We start from the raw sequence: 15,344 nt of genomic DNA, 5'->3' as shown, positions 1-15,344 counted from the left end.
CCATCATCATTTATAAGAGAAAAGTAAATCAAAATCACAGTGTGAGTCTACTTCATCTCCATTAAATGGTTAGTATTTTAAAAAATTGTAAAGGCTAACATAATATGGAGACATTGGAGTCATTTATACATTGATATTGGGAAAGTAAAATTGTGCAGATTCTTTGGCAAGGAGTTGATTTCTCAAAATATTAGATGTAGTATTAACACGTGTCTAAGAGAGATGAGGAAAATCCACATACAAAGAATCACACAGATGTTTACAGCAGCATTAGTCGTAAAATTCCCAAAGCAGAAACAGCCCAAATAGTCATCAGCAGATATGGAAAATGTAGTTTGTTTATAAAATGGAATTGCACTTGACAATCAGGAGAAATGAAGTCCAGATGTTTGCTACAACATAGGTGATACACCCTTCTTCATGTGCTAAATGTGTGTGATATTTGTTCCATTAAAATAAGAGTAATAATCCTCTAAGACTCAAACAACTGGGTCAGCCAGATGGTTCAGTGGACAAAAGCACTTTGTGGGCTAGCCTGATGATTTAAGTTTGATTCTGTGAACCCATGCAAAGGTGGAAAGAGAGAATACACATCACAAAGTAATCTTCTGATCTGCATATGTGCTCCATAGAACACACATATATGAGCACATACATAACAACAATAAATAAGGGATTTTTTTGTAAGATCCACACCAATTTTGAGTATGATACCCGAAGGAGAAAACATTTAAGTACTTTATAAAAATAAACAGCTGTATGTCTAGATAAAGAAAATACTCAATATTTTATGAAAAAGATAAAAATACCAATGCCAACAGAATAAACTTACTTTTTCTTCAGAAAGGGCTTTGATGTACTTTTTGCCCACTTTTTTCTTCATTGTCCATGAAATAGCCCTCATTTTTTTACCTAGGCCTCCTCCATTATTTAAAGTTTTATTTTGTTCTTCACTTTCATTCATTGGTTCCCTTTCATGGACCTAATGTAGAATTGTTTACAAAAGATAAATTAATACAACAATAAAGATTGGGTCAAGTGTTTTGTTGTTTTTGCAGTGCTGGGGATTAAACCCAGGACATTCACATGCAGGACCTCTACAACTAAGCCGTACATCCAACCTTTCAAACACTGATTTGAAACCTCTTTAGATATAAGAAACCAAATTTGTGGGCTTTTTGTTCATTCTGTGCGGCACACATTCTGGCCATAATATGTATTAAACTTTCTACATGGCTACCTGTATTACAAACTCAATGTTGAAGGGTCTCATCTTCACATCTTCAATTCTTTGGGAATTTTAGCTATGATTTAATGGCTTTGTTGAACAATTGTTTTAGTTCTTGTCCTTGAGATGAACAAAATAGAAGTATCAGGCATCATGAATTACTACATCTATGTATATTGGAGATATTTTAAAGGAAGGTTTAGAAAACCTTTAGTATTTGTCTGTATTAAGATAGCTTTTTGACTCTCAAAGAGATTGGCATAGTCATGGCTATTTTTCAAGAAGTTTTGAAGTTAATTAAATCAATTGAGAACCTGAAGTGTTTTCATCTGACCATGCAAATGTACATGCACTTTTTCCACTTTCTCAAGTAATAGTGAATATTTCATTCCATTCATTAAAGAAATCCTTGTGCAATTCATGTGTTGTCCTTAATGCAATCTCTTATTTGAGAGTCCCATAACCTGGTGTTTTTTCAGCATTTTCTTTAAAACAATGAATATCCTTTGAATAAATGAAATTCTTTGTGTGGAAATTTGTAGCAGTTTTCTCTCTCCCTGGAAGACATTTTTGGGTTAGAACCTTAGTACCCCAAATTTGCAAGCCGTGAACCATGAAGGTCATAACTTAGCTCTTCCCACCATACTTGATAGATGGACAGCCAATCATCCCCTGAACTTAAAATATGATGGGAAACCTCTTTAGTGAGCTTGAATATTTTAATATGAGGGTTTAACCACATAGTTAACATCATTATTAATCACATTATGTTTTGCTTCATATCTTACTCCAGTTGCCTATGATGAATACTAATGGATAGCCAATGTAAGCCCTCATTGCACTTTATAATTTCCACATTCAGGATTATAAAGGCAAAGATTCTTTGTTTAATTCAAAATCCCAGAATAAAATATAATTTGGGAACATTTTAAATTTTTAGTTGGCCTTTTCCTTCTCTCTTCTCCAGGCTTAAACTTCTCTGTCTTTATTGTAAAATTGTTTTATGAACTAAAATAAATATGAGAGTATATTATTTTATTAGGGCTTATGTTAAATATATCAGTATCTTAGTTTCAAATAATGTAACACAAATATTTTTGGTTTATCCAGAATTATTTATAGATGCTTTTAGAAAACTATCTCCATATATTTACACTAGTTTTTTTTTTTCCTGTGACATTCTTCTTAGCCTGATGCACATTTCAATTCAGATTTTTTTATGGTTCTGTTCTGTCATTGTCTTTTTTACATAGTATGTCCTACATTGCCTTCAGACCTCAGGAACTAAGCATTTTCATTGTTCATTGCAATAGTGCTTCTGGAGTACCCAAAGTACCCTGTCACTGTAGATAGAATGAAGAATACAAGCTGGGATTCTGAAAATGTGGAAACTACTTTATCAGCTCCACAAAATTAGTTCACAAATTACTAAGCCATTGCTACTTACATCAGTGAAGGTGAATGAGTTTTAGACATTTTTATAGGTTCATTGTAAATGAAATACCAGAAAAAATATAGCTATGTTACATATGATTATAGAGAATTAAAAGTTTATGCAAGCAACAAGAACAACAACAACAACAAAAGTTTGTACAAAATACCAAGTGGAAATAAAGTCATATAAGTCCCTTTGTAGCCCCTGCTGGCCTGATACTCACTATGTAGACCAAACTGGCCTTCATCTCACAGAGATCTGTCTGCCTGTGCGCCCTGAATGTTGGGACTAAAAGTGTGTGCCGTCAGACCCAACAAGTTCTACTTTTATCATTAACTATTATCTCTGTGGTAAAAAAGTAGTTTTACTCAGTGAAGATATATGGTCCTTCAACAGCAAAATAAAAATACTAATATTTCCTATGTAGATAAAGTGTTAGTACTAGGTTTGCTTTATGACAACTGCTGCATTAACTATAGCTATCAGTACTAGTATGATGATTATTATATTATAAAACTTAATGTTATGGGACGGTTTTCTTGGTCCATACCCAAAGTGTTTACAAATATGTGTAATGACAACCAATGAGACATTTCAACACATATACTAAAAGTGGGAGAGAGCAATGGAGTAGCCACATGTTCTTAATAAATTTACCATCAAGCCAATTATCACTTAACATAGTTACAACTCATACATATATACTGCTTTAGCGTGGAGTGCTTGGGGAATTCGGAATTGTTAATGTGACATTGAATTCTAACTCTCTTCTTAAGTTCATATCCTGCTCAAACAATCTAACAAGCTTTTTAGACAGTCTTTTCATTCTAATGCCCAGCATGGTAGTAGGCCCTAATAATAGCTCACGTACTCCAGAATTCAATGTAAGTCTACATGATTTGAAAATATATTTAATTTCTTAACTTGCCAAATTGATATTATCATCACAATTTTTATAACATGCTGTCATTAAATTCATAAAGATGAAATAAAATACCAACCTCAGTTGAATCGTCCGGTTTTGATACGGAATTATGCCGAAAACGATCAAAATTCCCAAAACTGCTGCTGCGCTGTAAAATTAGAAAAGAAAAGAAACTTAGGGTTTGTGACTTGTACTACTATAAGCAATGAATTTATTCGATTATAATTATTCAGCACTGTCTTCTAAATATATAAGCTATGAAAAGCTCTTGTACGGACTATCAGTAGTCATTGAAGATATAATTTTTACTTATATTTTATATCAAAATTGATAAAATATCTTCCTATTAGTTATATAACAGTGGCAAACCATGGTTAAACTATTTATATTTGTTGTATTATTTGGCTCCTGACATTAGTCACTGAAGCCTCAGTCAATTCTAAGCTGAGTCTTCTTTACATAAGCTAACCTATTTGAACTACATAGTGGCAGGCTGTATTCACCAACAAACCAGAAAACCAATGAACAAGTAACAACAACAAAAGTAAACAAGCATCGGGGTCATCATCCATCATGCCTCCTAAAGTAAGTTTGTTTAAAAACAAAAGTAAACAAGTACATTTCCCACTATCAAATTCTGTTAATTTTAAATTCTGTTGGTTATTAGAAAGAAAATGAATACAGATAGGCATATTAATAAATTGAACATTTAGGCACACACAGTATAAAATTGAGAGTAAAACTTAATTTTTGTACATTTCACATGGCATTGCAATGAGACCCTCCCCTCACCCTGCAGGTGAGTTTTACGCACTGTTTTCAAAGAAAAGCTCAATATCCTTTTAGAAGACTATATAATGTTGGGAGCTATTAATCCATTATGTACATAAGCTGTGGCAGGCTTGTTTACTGAGTTTGTGTTTTGCACACCAGTACCTAATCTGCCAAATCAGGAGGAATGTGTTTATATGGTGGAGCTCACAAACAAGTATTTGACCTCTCCTTGACCCTCAGATACAGGTGGGAAAAACAGCTGTTGAAACTAATTGAGTTCTTCTGTATAAAAAGGTTGAGCTGAAATAAACTGGGGCTGCAGTCTCTACTGATAGCCTTCCCAAGTATCTTTTCTGTCTCTTGCTTTTTCTTTCAATCCTCACTCCCCCTTTCAGGTACTGTCCGTCTTGGCCAGCTGGCACCGGCAATATAAGACTGCATTTTTGTTCTTATGCAATTCATTCTGGGCAGGTAATCCTGACTTCAAAAGTAAATAGTTCTCTTGAATACATTTTCAAAATTCTTTAAAAATCACTGAGTCAAAAAATTGATTTTCTCACTATTTAATTTTATGCATTATTTAGGGTGGTGGGTATCAGATCTCATGGTTTTTGTGTACCTGTAAAATCCAAAGAAAAGTTTCTGTCCTAAGGATTTTATCTCATTTCAAGCTAATCTATTTTAGAAATGAGTGAATTTTACTGAAAAAGTAACCTATTTTTTTTAATCAATAGCAGGAGTTAGTAATCTATACAAATTCGTGCTGTCCACTCTGAAATCACAGTGCATTTTTATTCAAGTGGGTATAGGAGAATCTGAATTCTTAGAAGCACTCCTAGACACAGCTCTCCTTTCTTTAAACCTATTTTTCTTTTTGAAATGAGTGGAAATAAAAAGAGCCTGACATGAGACAAAGGGTTAGCCCTCTGGACACCTTGCTCCAGAATCTCTCTCCACGGAGGATGACTGTGTTAGACCCAGTCAACACCTTTTACTGATTTGCCAGCCCCACTGAACAAATCCTCAGCCCTTCTAGCTTGCAGTGAGTGGAGAGTACTAGAACGGTTGGTTTGAGGTTCACACTAGAAAATACCAAGTTAGCTCAAGCAGAGCTTACCAACCCAGAGCGTGAACCTTTTCAACTTGCCTAGTAGACTTTTCCGTCAGACTCTCAGTGCTCTGAGATCAGAGAAGGCAGTGGGGGAACGGTTGTCCTGCTTACAAACAAATAAATCACGGCATCTATTACTCTTCTTTGTACTTGAAACATTCTTATGGTCATTGGAATCTAGGCCTACGGCCTATATCCACCTTGCTTCTGCCTATTAAATATTAATAAGAGTTACGGAATGCTTCCCACCACTGGATAATGGGCCCTGTTTTGCAGGAGGGCACAGAATAGATTCGCTTCAGCATTTCTCCACACTTTATTCTTCCATTAAGTAATCAATAGCCACTACCTTTTAAAATTAATTCTCCTCCCATTATATCAGTAAAGAAAAGTAGATATAGGTTTAGTGGTTTAAGGAAGATAGAAGACTATTACTTTGGGTTTTGTCATTACAAATTACTCAACTTTAAGGCAGAAAAGTCTGTCTACCATCTTAAGACACTCTTAAAAAGCAAATTTCAGCATTTAAGAGGACATTTAATTTTTTTTTATTCTCTAGTCTAAGAGTTAATGACTTTCTGAGAAGATAGTTTCATAATATATTTATAGGTTATAGCTTATGACATAAAAGTGTTAATGTTTACTATGCGGTACATACAAAAAACAGATTTATAACTTCTACTGTCGAGTTTTCTGAAAAGGCAAATCCTACGGAAACAAAATGTACTTCCTACATAATAATAGTTAATAAATGTGTTTGAATATTTGTAAACTTACATTATACAATCATAACAGAGTAGATTTTGCAAATACTATGTGGTGAAAGAGCTCCCAACAAGATAGAGTTATTAAATGTGTAGCTATCTACAAGAAGAGCAGTTTTAGTAAAAATACAATAGCCCTGTAAAAAAATAAAAGAAGAAAGAGTACATGAAGTTATCAGAAAAAAGTGATGGGGAGATATAGGAGGAGTCGGAGGGGGGGGAGTGGACATGGATTTGATTAAAACACCTTATACGCATGTATGAAAGTCTCAATAAATTATTTTTTAAAAATACAACACACATTTTGGATAATTAAACCCTTTTATACTTGATCTAAGTGTGTACAGGAGCATGGAGTGTAGCTCAGTAATAGAGTACATACTTAAGGTCAAAACCCTATGTACAATGCCCAGGACAATGCCCACCTAAATAAATTGCACAGTCCTTCATTACATAATTAGAAAGTACCTTACAGAATTATACAGCTGCTCTGGAGAAAAATTTGGCAAAATCCTGTAAATTTTAAGCTGTACTTCAATTTTTCATGACAATTAAATTTCTAAACATTTATGCTACTGATATAAATATATTGACCACATTCATGCAACACTTTTTTAAAATCAAAAACCCTGTAAGGTCCCCAATGTGTTCACCAAGACAATACTAATGGAATATTATGTGGCAAAACCATACGATACAAACATATGCAGTGGTAAAATATTGAGATACATCTTTTTCTAATGCAATGGAATGATCTCTAGGATTTAGTTTAAGTGAAAAAAAGAAAACAGAGAAAAGTGTACAGGGTTGGCCAGCATTCCTTTAAGTGAGGACATGGACATACAGGCAAAGACACTGTTTCCTTCATAGAGACATAAGGCAAAATAAATGAGTAAAGGTGACAGGAAAGAAAAATATTTTTCTTGAATACATTTTCTAGTTTTAACTTCAAGACCATGTAAAAGTACCACATTACTCATAAGGAAATTCAATTAAATAAAATTCCCTAAGTTTTTTCAATCAAAATGAAACAAACATATCTAATTCCAAATTGAAATAATTTCTTAGGGGAGAAAAAATATTTCAAGTGATTTTAAACCATAGTAATTTGGTAGTCTATATTCATAAAAACCACAAAAGCAAAATGTAAAGATAAACTAAATTTTAACCTGTTTTCATTAATCACATTGTTATTATCAATATTAGTGTATATAAATGTACATGTTAAATGTCAATGAAAATTAGTAGTAATGCCAACAACCATGGAAATTAAGATTCTCAGCATATAATAAAACAGTACAAATATAAAACTGTGCAATCTTAAATCTCAATTGAAAACCCAAATGAGAGTTCATGATATACTTCCTCTTAAAATATTTACTTGCCAGGCATGGTGGCACATGCTTTTAATTCCAGTGCTCAGTACTTGGGGGGCAGAGGCAGGTGAATTTCTCTGAGCTCTAGGCCAGCCTGGTTTACATAAGGAGACCTTGTCTCAAAAAAAAAAAAAAAAAAGTCAAAAGGTCACTTTCAAAAGGTCTAGAACAAGTACAATCCAGTATTATGAACCTTCTAGTTCCACAAAAGTATAGACCCTTAATACACTTTGTTAAAAGGGAACCAGGTCTCTTTTAAGAACTTGAAACAGAAAATATACAAGGATTGCCTGAACACCTTATGAGACCCGACCACAAAGAAAGCAAACTTTCCCAAACAACTAAAAGGCTATAGAGAACATTCTCAGTATATTTTATTTGGAAAGATTGTACTCCAAAATGTGCTATTCTAGTATTAGTAAGAATACTAATAATATTTTTTGCAACATGTTGCAAAAATTATTGTGGTATATCTATCAGGCTAAAATTCATGGGTTCATAGTCATACTGAAAAATAATCAATGATTATCTTGGGAAAATATAGCAGTTATATTTTGAAAAAGACAAAAGGAAATAAATTGACTTTTCTGAAAGAAATATAGTAGAGAGTGACTAAACCATTGATCATGGAAAATTTCTCTGAGCATGTGTATATTCTGGTTAATTAGGATTGATGCAATTATAAAAATACCATTTTGCAAATCTCTGCTATAATATTGGATCCAGGAAATGAATATCAATGGCCACAGAAAGAGAAGCAACCGGATTATGTACTCCATGATGGAAGACTGAACACGGCTCATGAGATATTCTTGAGAGAAGGTATGGGAGGCAACCAGTGGGTGAGCAAGGGAGTGAAGGATGGGATTACACTGTGCACTTCTACCTCTAATTATTGGAGTTCAGATAATGCAGAGACAGAGAAGCATGTTCAATGACATGAAGAGAATGCAGAAAAACCAGACAAGGAGATGCTCAGAACAAATGACTTGTTTTTCCAATTGATTGATAGAAAGGAATAAAAGAGGATAAATAAGTTTTAAATTAATAGTCTTAAGACATAGCAACCAAATATAATCTGTATTATTTACATATTGATTAAATAAACTGCTATACAAAAAATTCAAGGTATAACTGAGGAAAAGTTGTAAAAGAGCTAGCTGATGATGCTGAATAAATATTTTTATTTTGTGATTTAAAATAATCTAGTGATGGGCAGTCAGTGTGGGGTTATGAGAAACAAACACAGCTAGCCATATTAGAGTGGTAGAATGGTAGAATATATTTAGTGTAAATTACAATACTCATATATGCTTGAAATTTTCTATGAAAAAATGATCAATTAAAAAGTATAAATCAAGGGGCTGGAGAGATGGCTCAGCAGTTAAAAGCACTGACTGCTCTTGCAGAAGACCCGGGTTCGATTCCCAGCACTCACATGATGGCCATGGACTGTCCTTAACTCCAGTTCCAGAGGACTCTGAAGCCCTCTTCTGACCTCCAGGGCATTGCACAACACAGGTGCACTCACATACATGCAGGCAATACACTCATACACATAAAATTAAAATAATAAATAAATTTTTTTAAAGTATAAACCAGGGCTGGAGAGATGGCTCAGCAGTTAAGAACATTGACTGTTTTTGCAGAAGACCCGGGTTTGAATCCCAGAACCCACATGGCTGCTAACGACTGTCCATAACTCTAGTTGCAGGGGATCTGACAGCCTCTTCTGTCCTCTGCCAGCATTGCCTGACATGGATGCACTTACCTACATGCAGGCAATACACACATACACATAAAAATGATTTATACTTTTTAAAAAAGTATTTTACTCAAGTTTGGACTAAGCTAGAAACTCCCTCCACTGGATTGGGTGACTTTCATGGTGCCAAAAGGCAAGATGCAGATGACTGGGGGAGAATAGTACCCTATAATTCTCCTCAACGACAGACCCCAAATGTTTCCCTATCAACAATGAAACAAGATGGTCCTGCTGGTACAATAGTGGAGCATCTAGTGTACGTACAACCAGCAAACTTTCGATTGGATATATTGGGTGTTCCTAGGGTTAGAACATCTGGTACTGTAGACCCAGCCTACCCTTGTGGCAGGAGAGAATATAGGCCCCAGTGGGAAGTCACCTCAATTTCTTTATTAGATGGAAATGATGCACCTGCTAAAGTACTGCTCAAGTATTTGTGTTTACAACCATAGGTTAACTTATTACAGCAGTCACTGCTTAGATGTTCTTGATTCTTGCAGAGTGTGTGTGTGTGTGTGTGTGTTTTCCTTTTGGTTTTGCTTTTGGATTTTTTTGGTCTTTTTGAAAGAGGGTCTCTCTGTAGCCCCAGCTGTCCTGGAATTCACTATGTAGACCAGGCTGGCCTTGAACTCACAGAGATCCAACTGCCTCTGCCGTTGGAGTGCTGTATGTTTTTTTATAGTAGATGGAATCCCATTGAAACTGGCCCAACAGCCCATGGAAACAGATGATGCAGAGACCCAAAAGTTCAGTGCCTTGCCATAACACAACAGGAGGAATATCATCCCACACCTACCACCCCCTCCAAGGCTCAGGGACTTTTGCAGAAAAGGTTTGGTGGAAAGAATGTAAGAGCTGGAGGAAGGGGTGGATTGTTAACTGGAAGTGTCCTCTGACCACTATACCAGCAAGCTATCATCATACTTCCTTCCCAGCATACTCATCAAGGAGTCAGTTACCCCTCCGACCCAATCAGTTGACCTAGGTGGCATGTAGGGGAGGGGCAAAGGATATATAAGCTGAGAACACCAAGAGGCACCCCTCCCACCATTTTGTGCAGCTGTTGGGAGGTCACAGGATCAGTATTTGAGTGTGGACTTTATGGTGCAGCCATAAATGTAGGGCACTCACTCTTCTGTAAATAAACCCCTACCCTATGCTCTGTTAGCAAACCCAATAAACTAGTTAGGATTTTCAAAACAAAGTATATATAGTTGGTTAAAAGACAATTTATAAATAGTTAATGGCCTACTACATTTAAGCAACAAATTTGTAAAAATTTAATATTATGGGTTGTAATTGCTACAGGACACAGAATGATAAAACAAAAACTAAATTCATTTTAAATCTAAATTCACGTTTAAAAACTTACTATTTTGTATGTATGTGTGTATGCCTGCTTGAGTTTAAGAGTACCATGTGTATACAAGTGCCTGCAGAAGCCAAGGGTATCAAATACCCTAGAATTGGAGTTACAAGTGGTCATGAACCACCTGATGTGGGTGCTGGGAAATGAATCTGCGTGTCCTCTTTAAGAGCAGTAAACACTCTAAACTGCTGAGCCTTCTCTCCAGCCCCCTAAAATCTAGATTCATTTTAATATAACTAATGTTCTTATATAAATGTTTTGGGAGATGGCCTGTTTTGAAGTCTGTATCACGAACCATGGTACAGTTTGCCTTTTGTACAGTCTACTTGGCTAAACAAGTGTCAGATGGAGTTTTGACCACAGACTTGCATATACACCTCCACAATGCAATGAATTATAGAAAGGAATATCGAAGGACTCACTCTTTATTAGTCATATGTCTTCTCTAGTCTGTGTAGCAACTTTAATTATTATAGAATGTTATTTCATGATATAAAGGTCTAAACATTCATAGAAATCATCTAGTCCTTCTCTGTAAGGAAATGGCTAGAAGGATTACAATTTGCAATACAACAAAATCCTCAAAAATTCTCCACTCATATACTCTCTACCATGTCATTCATTTACAGAGTTCTTTCTGGTCCAGTCCTTTCATCAAAGCAATTTGCTGCCTAAGTAGGATAGGACAATGGAAGTAAGTAGTTTTTCTAAAACATAGACCTGCTTGTGTTTATGAACATGGAAGAAAATTATGGAGTTTCTTTTTAGAAATATGAATCAAAGGCGGGCATGATGGTGCATACCTTTAATCTCAGGACTCAGGAGGCAAATACAGACTGATCTCTTTCTGCGATCAAGGCCAGCCTGGTCTATATAGCAAGTTCCAGGCCAGCTGAAGCTTCAGAGAGACCCTGTCTCAAAACAAACAAAAGAAGGAAAGAAGGAAGAAGGAAGGAGGAGGGAGGGAGGGAGGAAAGAAAGATGAATCAGGCTTTTCACCCAAGCCAGGAAATTTGACCTTACTCTTCTTTCTTACACAGCTAACAACTTTTGGGGTTGTCAAATAAATTCTTATCTGGACTTAAAAATTTGAATAAGGCACTCCTGGAAGATTCACAGTCTATTTCAAAGAAAATATTTGCATAGATGAAGCAATATGTTGAAATATATTGGCAAATTAAAAATTATACACACTCTACTAGCAAGTTTTCCATCTAAATGTTACTTATAAAACGTTGGTTAGTAATTTACCCTGGAAGATCAGAATTCTGTTTTAGTGTATCATAAATATTCTATTATAAAATGCTAAATCTCAACCAGCTTGTCACCCCTTATCCAGAAGCATTCGAGGATTTAATTGTTTTAACTAACTCAGGTGGTAAGACTCAGAAAAGTGTGACTCAAATTTAACTCACTTAAAATAATCTGTTAGGACTGCCTCAGTGTTAAATAATTACAGCATCATGTGGAGCCAATAGAAGACAGTTGTGTGGGGTGTCAGGGAACTTCAAGCTAGAAAAGCAACCAGAACTACAAAATCTTGTTTTCAACTATAACATTTCAATTTTGTATAAAGGCAACTCAAAGCTAAAAGAAAATGAAAATCAGAACAAAACAAAAGTCAGTGTTACCAATATTTTTGATGCTCTTCTGGATTCTAAGAACCAAAGCTAGTCTGTTCCTTCTTTAACTCACTAGCTTTGCATCATATGCAAAATACATAAAGAAGTATAGAATTCCAATGCTATCATTGTTTTCTCAAAGTATTATCAAAATTTACATGTTGAAACTTTACTTTCGGAAGTGTATGTACCATTAACATGTTTTCTATAAATTGTAACTACTTCAGAGATTACCCAATGGGGAGGTGGCAGAAAGAACTGTAAGAATAATAGGAAAAAGTCAATGTAAATTATCTATAAGTATAAAAGCAAGTATTCATAACAGGCTATTTAAAATAGCAAAGCAATTTTCTGATTAAAAATACTCAAATAGTTAAAATTCTCCAATTTCACTTCTGTATAATTTACCACCGTGTTTCATTATTTTACACTGCATGCAAAGACCACAAGTCATATTACACTTTGAGGAATTCAATAGGAATTGTGATGTTCTATTTTAGTTGAAGGGAACTCTTGAATGATAACATGATTTTAATATCATCCCCCAAACCCACTCAAACTCTGTATGTGGCACATTTGTGATTGTCCAGGGCATCAAATAATGCTGTTCAGTATGATAAAGAAGACACTGACATTTCTTACTGGTCAGCCTGGATATACTCATACATGTCTGCAAGCTATTGCTTATGCTTGTTTTGTTTTTTTTCTTTCAAGGACTGTCAGTCTCTTTTTATTCCCCATACTCAATCGTAGCCCATTTTTCAATGGCAGAATCAAGCCCCATTTTCCCTATGAAACCATTGACAGATGACATTTTACTGCACATTGATTATCCTTGCTCTTAAGTGCTATAAGACATTTTGAGAAAAATTCTAAAACTATGACGCTTGAGGAAAACCACAGTATATGAGAAATTCCATATTACTCTTCAAGTTAACCATCAAAAACACTATGGAGCCAAAAATAAAACAAATTATAAATTAAAGACATTATAAAAATGAAAATATTAACTGAATTAAAGATTGTTTTTTAATCATGCAATTCAGAACAAAAAACTAAATCTTCTGCATGGAGAAAATCTCTCTGCATTCATAAGACACTGTTGTATCCTGGAGGAATATATGCTCCATTGATACCATTGGAGGAGACATTTCAATCCCTAAGAGTCATAGTCATGTTCACATGAAAGGAACCTAGAAGTAATTCATATAAGCCAATTATACTTTTACACAAAATCAGTCAAGTTAAAATATATAGATGCCAACTTGGAAATACTTTATTCATTTATAAATATCTATTTATACAACCCCATGTGTTTGCTAGATGAAATGCATCTTGTTTGTTTATGCCCATTCTTATATTTCTGTAATATTCAGAATGCCACACTAAAATGATTAAAAGTTTTGAACACGAAGTTAGCCAAAATCAGTACAATTTTAATGTGTTACAAAAATTCTGTAGTTTTCTGAAAGACTATTTACAAATCAGCAAATGCAAAGGTAGTGATTGCTCAAATAGTAAAATGCTGACAGGGTGTACACTATACATGAAAAAGGAACCCTGGTTGGTAAAATTTGGAGCAATTTAAAATATAATTTCTTCTCAGTCTTTTGAGGAAGAAAAATACTGCCTTTCATGGGCATGATCATTTTGATGACTGAAAGCCATTTTATACAGTGCACCATGATTTGACTAGGATTTTTTATTGTCTGAATAGACTCTACCTCAAACTGGAAATGGGTAACATTGTTTAAATTGTTGTGCCAGTATGCCAACATGGGTGGTTTGCTATGAAGTTTTATGAAGATGTGTATTGAGAAGCATTTAGAAGTCACTTAGGGCTTAAATACCTCCCAGAGTACTGTGCCCCCAGGCTTACAGAAAGCACTTAGTTCCTGGGAGGGTGCATCAGGGAGAAAAATGAGGAACTAGGTAATGAGTATTTACCACTTACCTAAAGGTAAGTAATTCCCTTGAGCATCTTACATTGTTAACTTTATTTTCTAGGTACTTTGATACAGGAAAATGAGTACCAAGGAGAGATGATCCACATTTGATGAAAAAAAAACTCACATATTCTTCTCCCATAAGTTCAGAAAAGAACTTTTGTGTGTGTATATATATATATGATTTTTAAATCTATAACAAAATACTAAATATGACGTTAGCTGGTCATGTCATTACTGATTTTAATCATATAACTAAAACTTCAAAACAAGTAAATAGTTCTGCATATATAATATGCTATGTATGATATGGCTAAGAAAGTAACAGAATCCCGGTGAAAGAAGGCAACTACTATGTAGAAAAACTTTGAACACTGATGTCAACAGCCTTGCTACATTAGCTAGACTATTAAATAATATATTTACTTTTGTTTCCTTAACAAATGTCTAGCTATTCACCTTGTTCCACCTACAAATGAAACTATTTCATATTAAGTATAGCATCGTTAATCTAAATGAAAAACTACAAAATGTATAAAAAGGAAATTAAACCCATTACATTTTAGTATCAACAGTTTTAAAAGACAAGAATAACTTATCTGCCTATTTAGATTGAACAATAACCTCTAGTGTGTTAAAGGGAAGACTTTTTCTTTCCTTATTAATAATTAGAGGGGAAATTTTTGCTCAATTTTTAATGAAATTATGATCAACTGTGCTGGATAGCTTTCATTGTCACCTTGATACACGTGAGTAGAGGGAGCCTCAACTGGTGAATTGCCTCCACTGAACTAGCCTGTGGCCATGTCTGTGGAGCATTTTCTTGATTGTTGAGTGATGTGGGAGTGCCCAGCCCACTATGGGCAGTGCCACCCATGGGCAGGATGTTCTGTGTTCTATATGAAAGCAGGCTGAGCATGGGCTAGAGAACCAAGCCAGTAAGAAGTATTCCTCCATGGCCTGTGCTTAAGTTCCTGCCTCCAGGCTGTTCCTACCTTGGGCTCTCCCAGTGAAGAACTGTGACCGGGC

The 15,344-nt window shown here is 34.9% G+C and overlaps 1 protein-coding gene across 2 annotated transcripts in view; it reads right to left on the bottom strand.

The window, feature by feature from the left end:
* Positions 1-15,344, bottom strand: part of Samsn1 (SAM domain, SH3 domain and nuclear localization signals 1) — an 83,362-nt gene that overhangs the window by 23,508 nt on the left and 44,510 nt on the right. For both annotated transcript variants that reach the window (XM_008852536.3, XM_008852537.3), the window contains exons 2-3: positions 3,665-3,736; positions 833-982 (exon numbers count right to left, since the gene is read on the bottom strand). In XM_008852536.3, coding sequence (XP_008850758.1) covers positions 833-982; positions 3,665-3,736 — 222 coding nt within the window. The remainder of the gene's footprint in view (positions 1-832; positions 983-3,664; positions 3,737-15,344) is intronic.

Source organism: Nannospalax galili, unplaced genomic scaffold (genome assembly GCF_000622305.1).
Source record: "Nannospalax galili isolate Female #2095 unplaced genomic scaffold, S.galili_v1.0 scaffold266, whole genome shotgun sequence".
NCBI classification, from domain to species: Eukaryota; Metazoa; Chordata; class Mammalia; order Rodentia; family Spalacidae; genus Nannospalax; species Nannospalax galili.
This window is presented reverse-complemented; position numbering and strand designations above follow the sequence as displayed.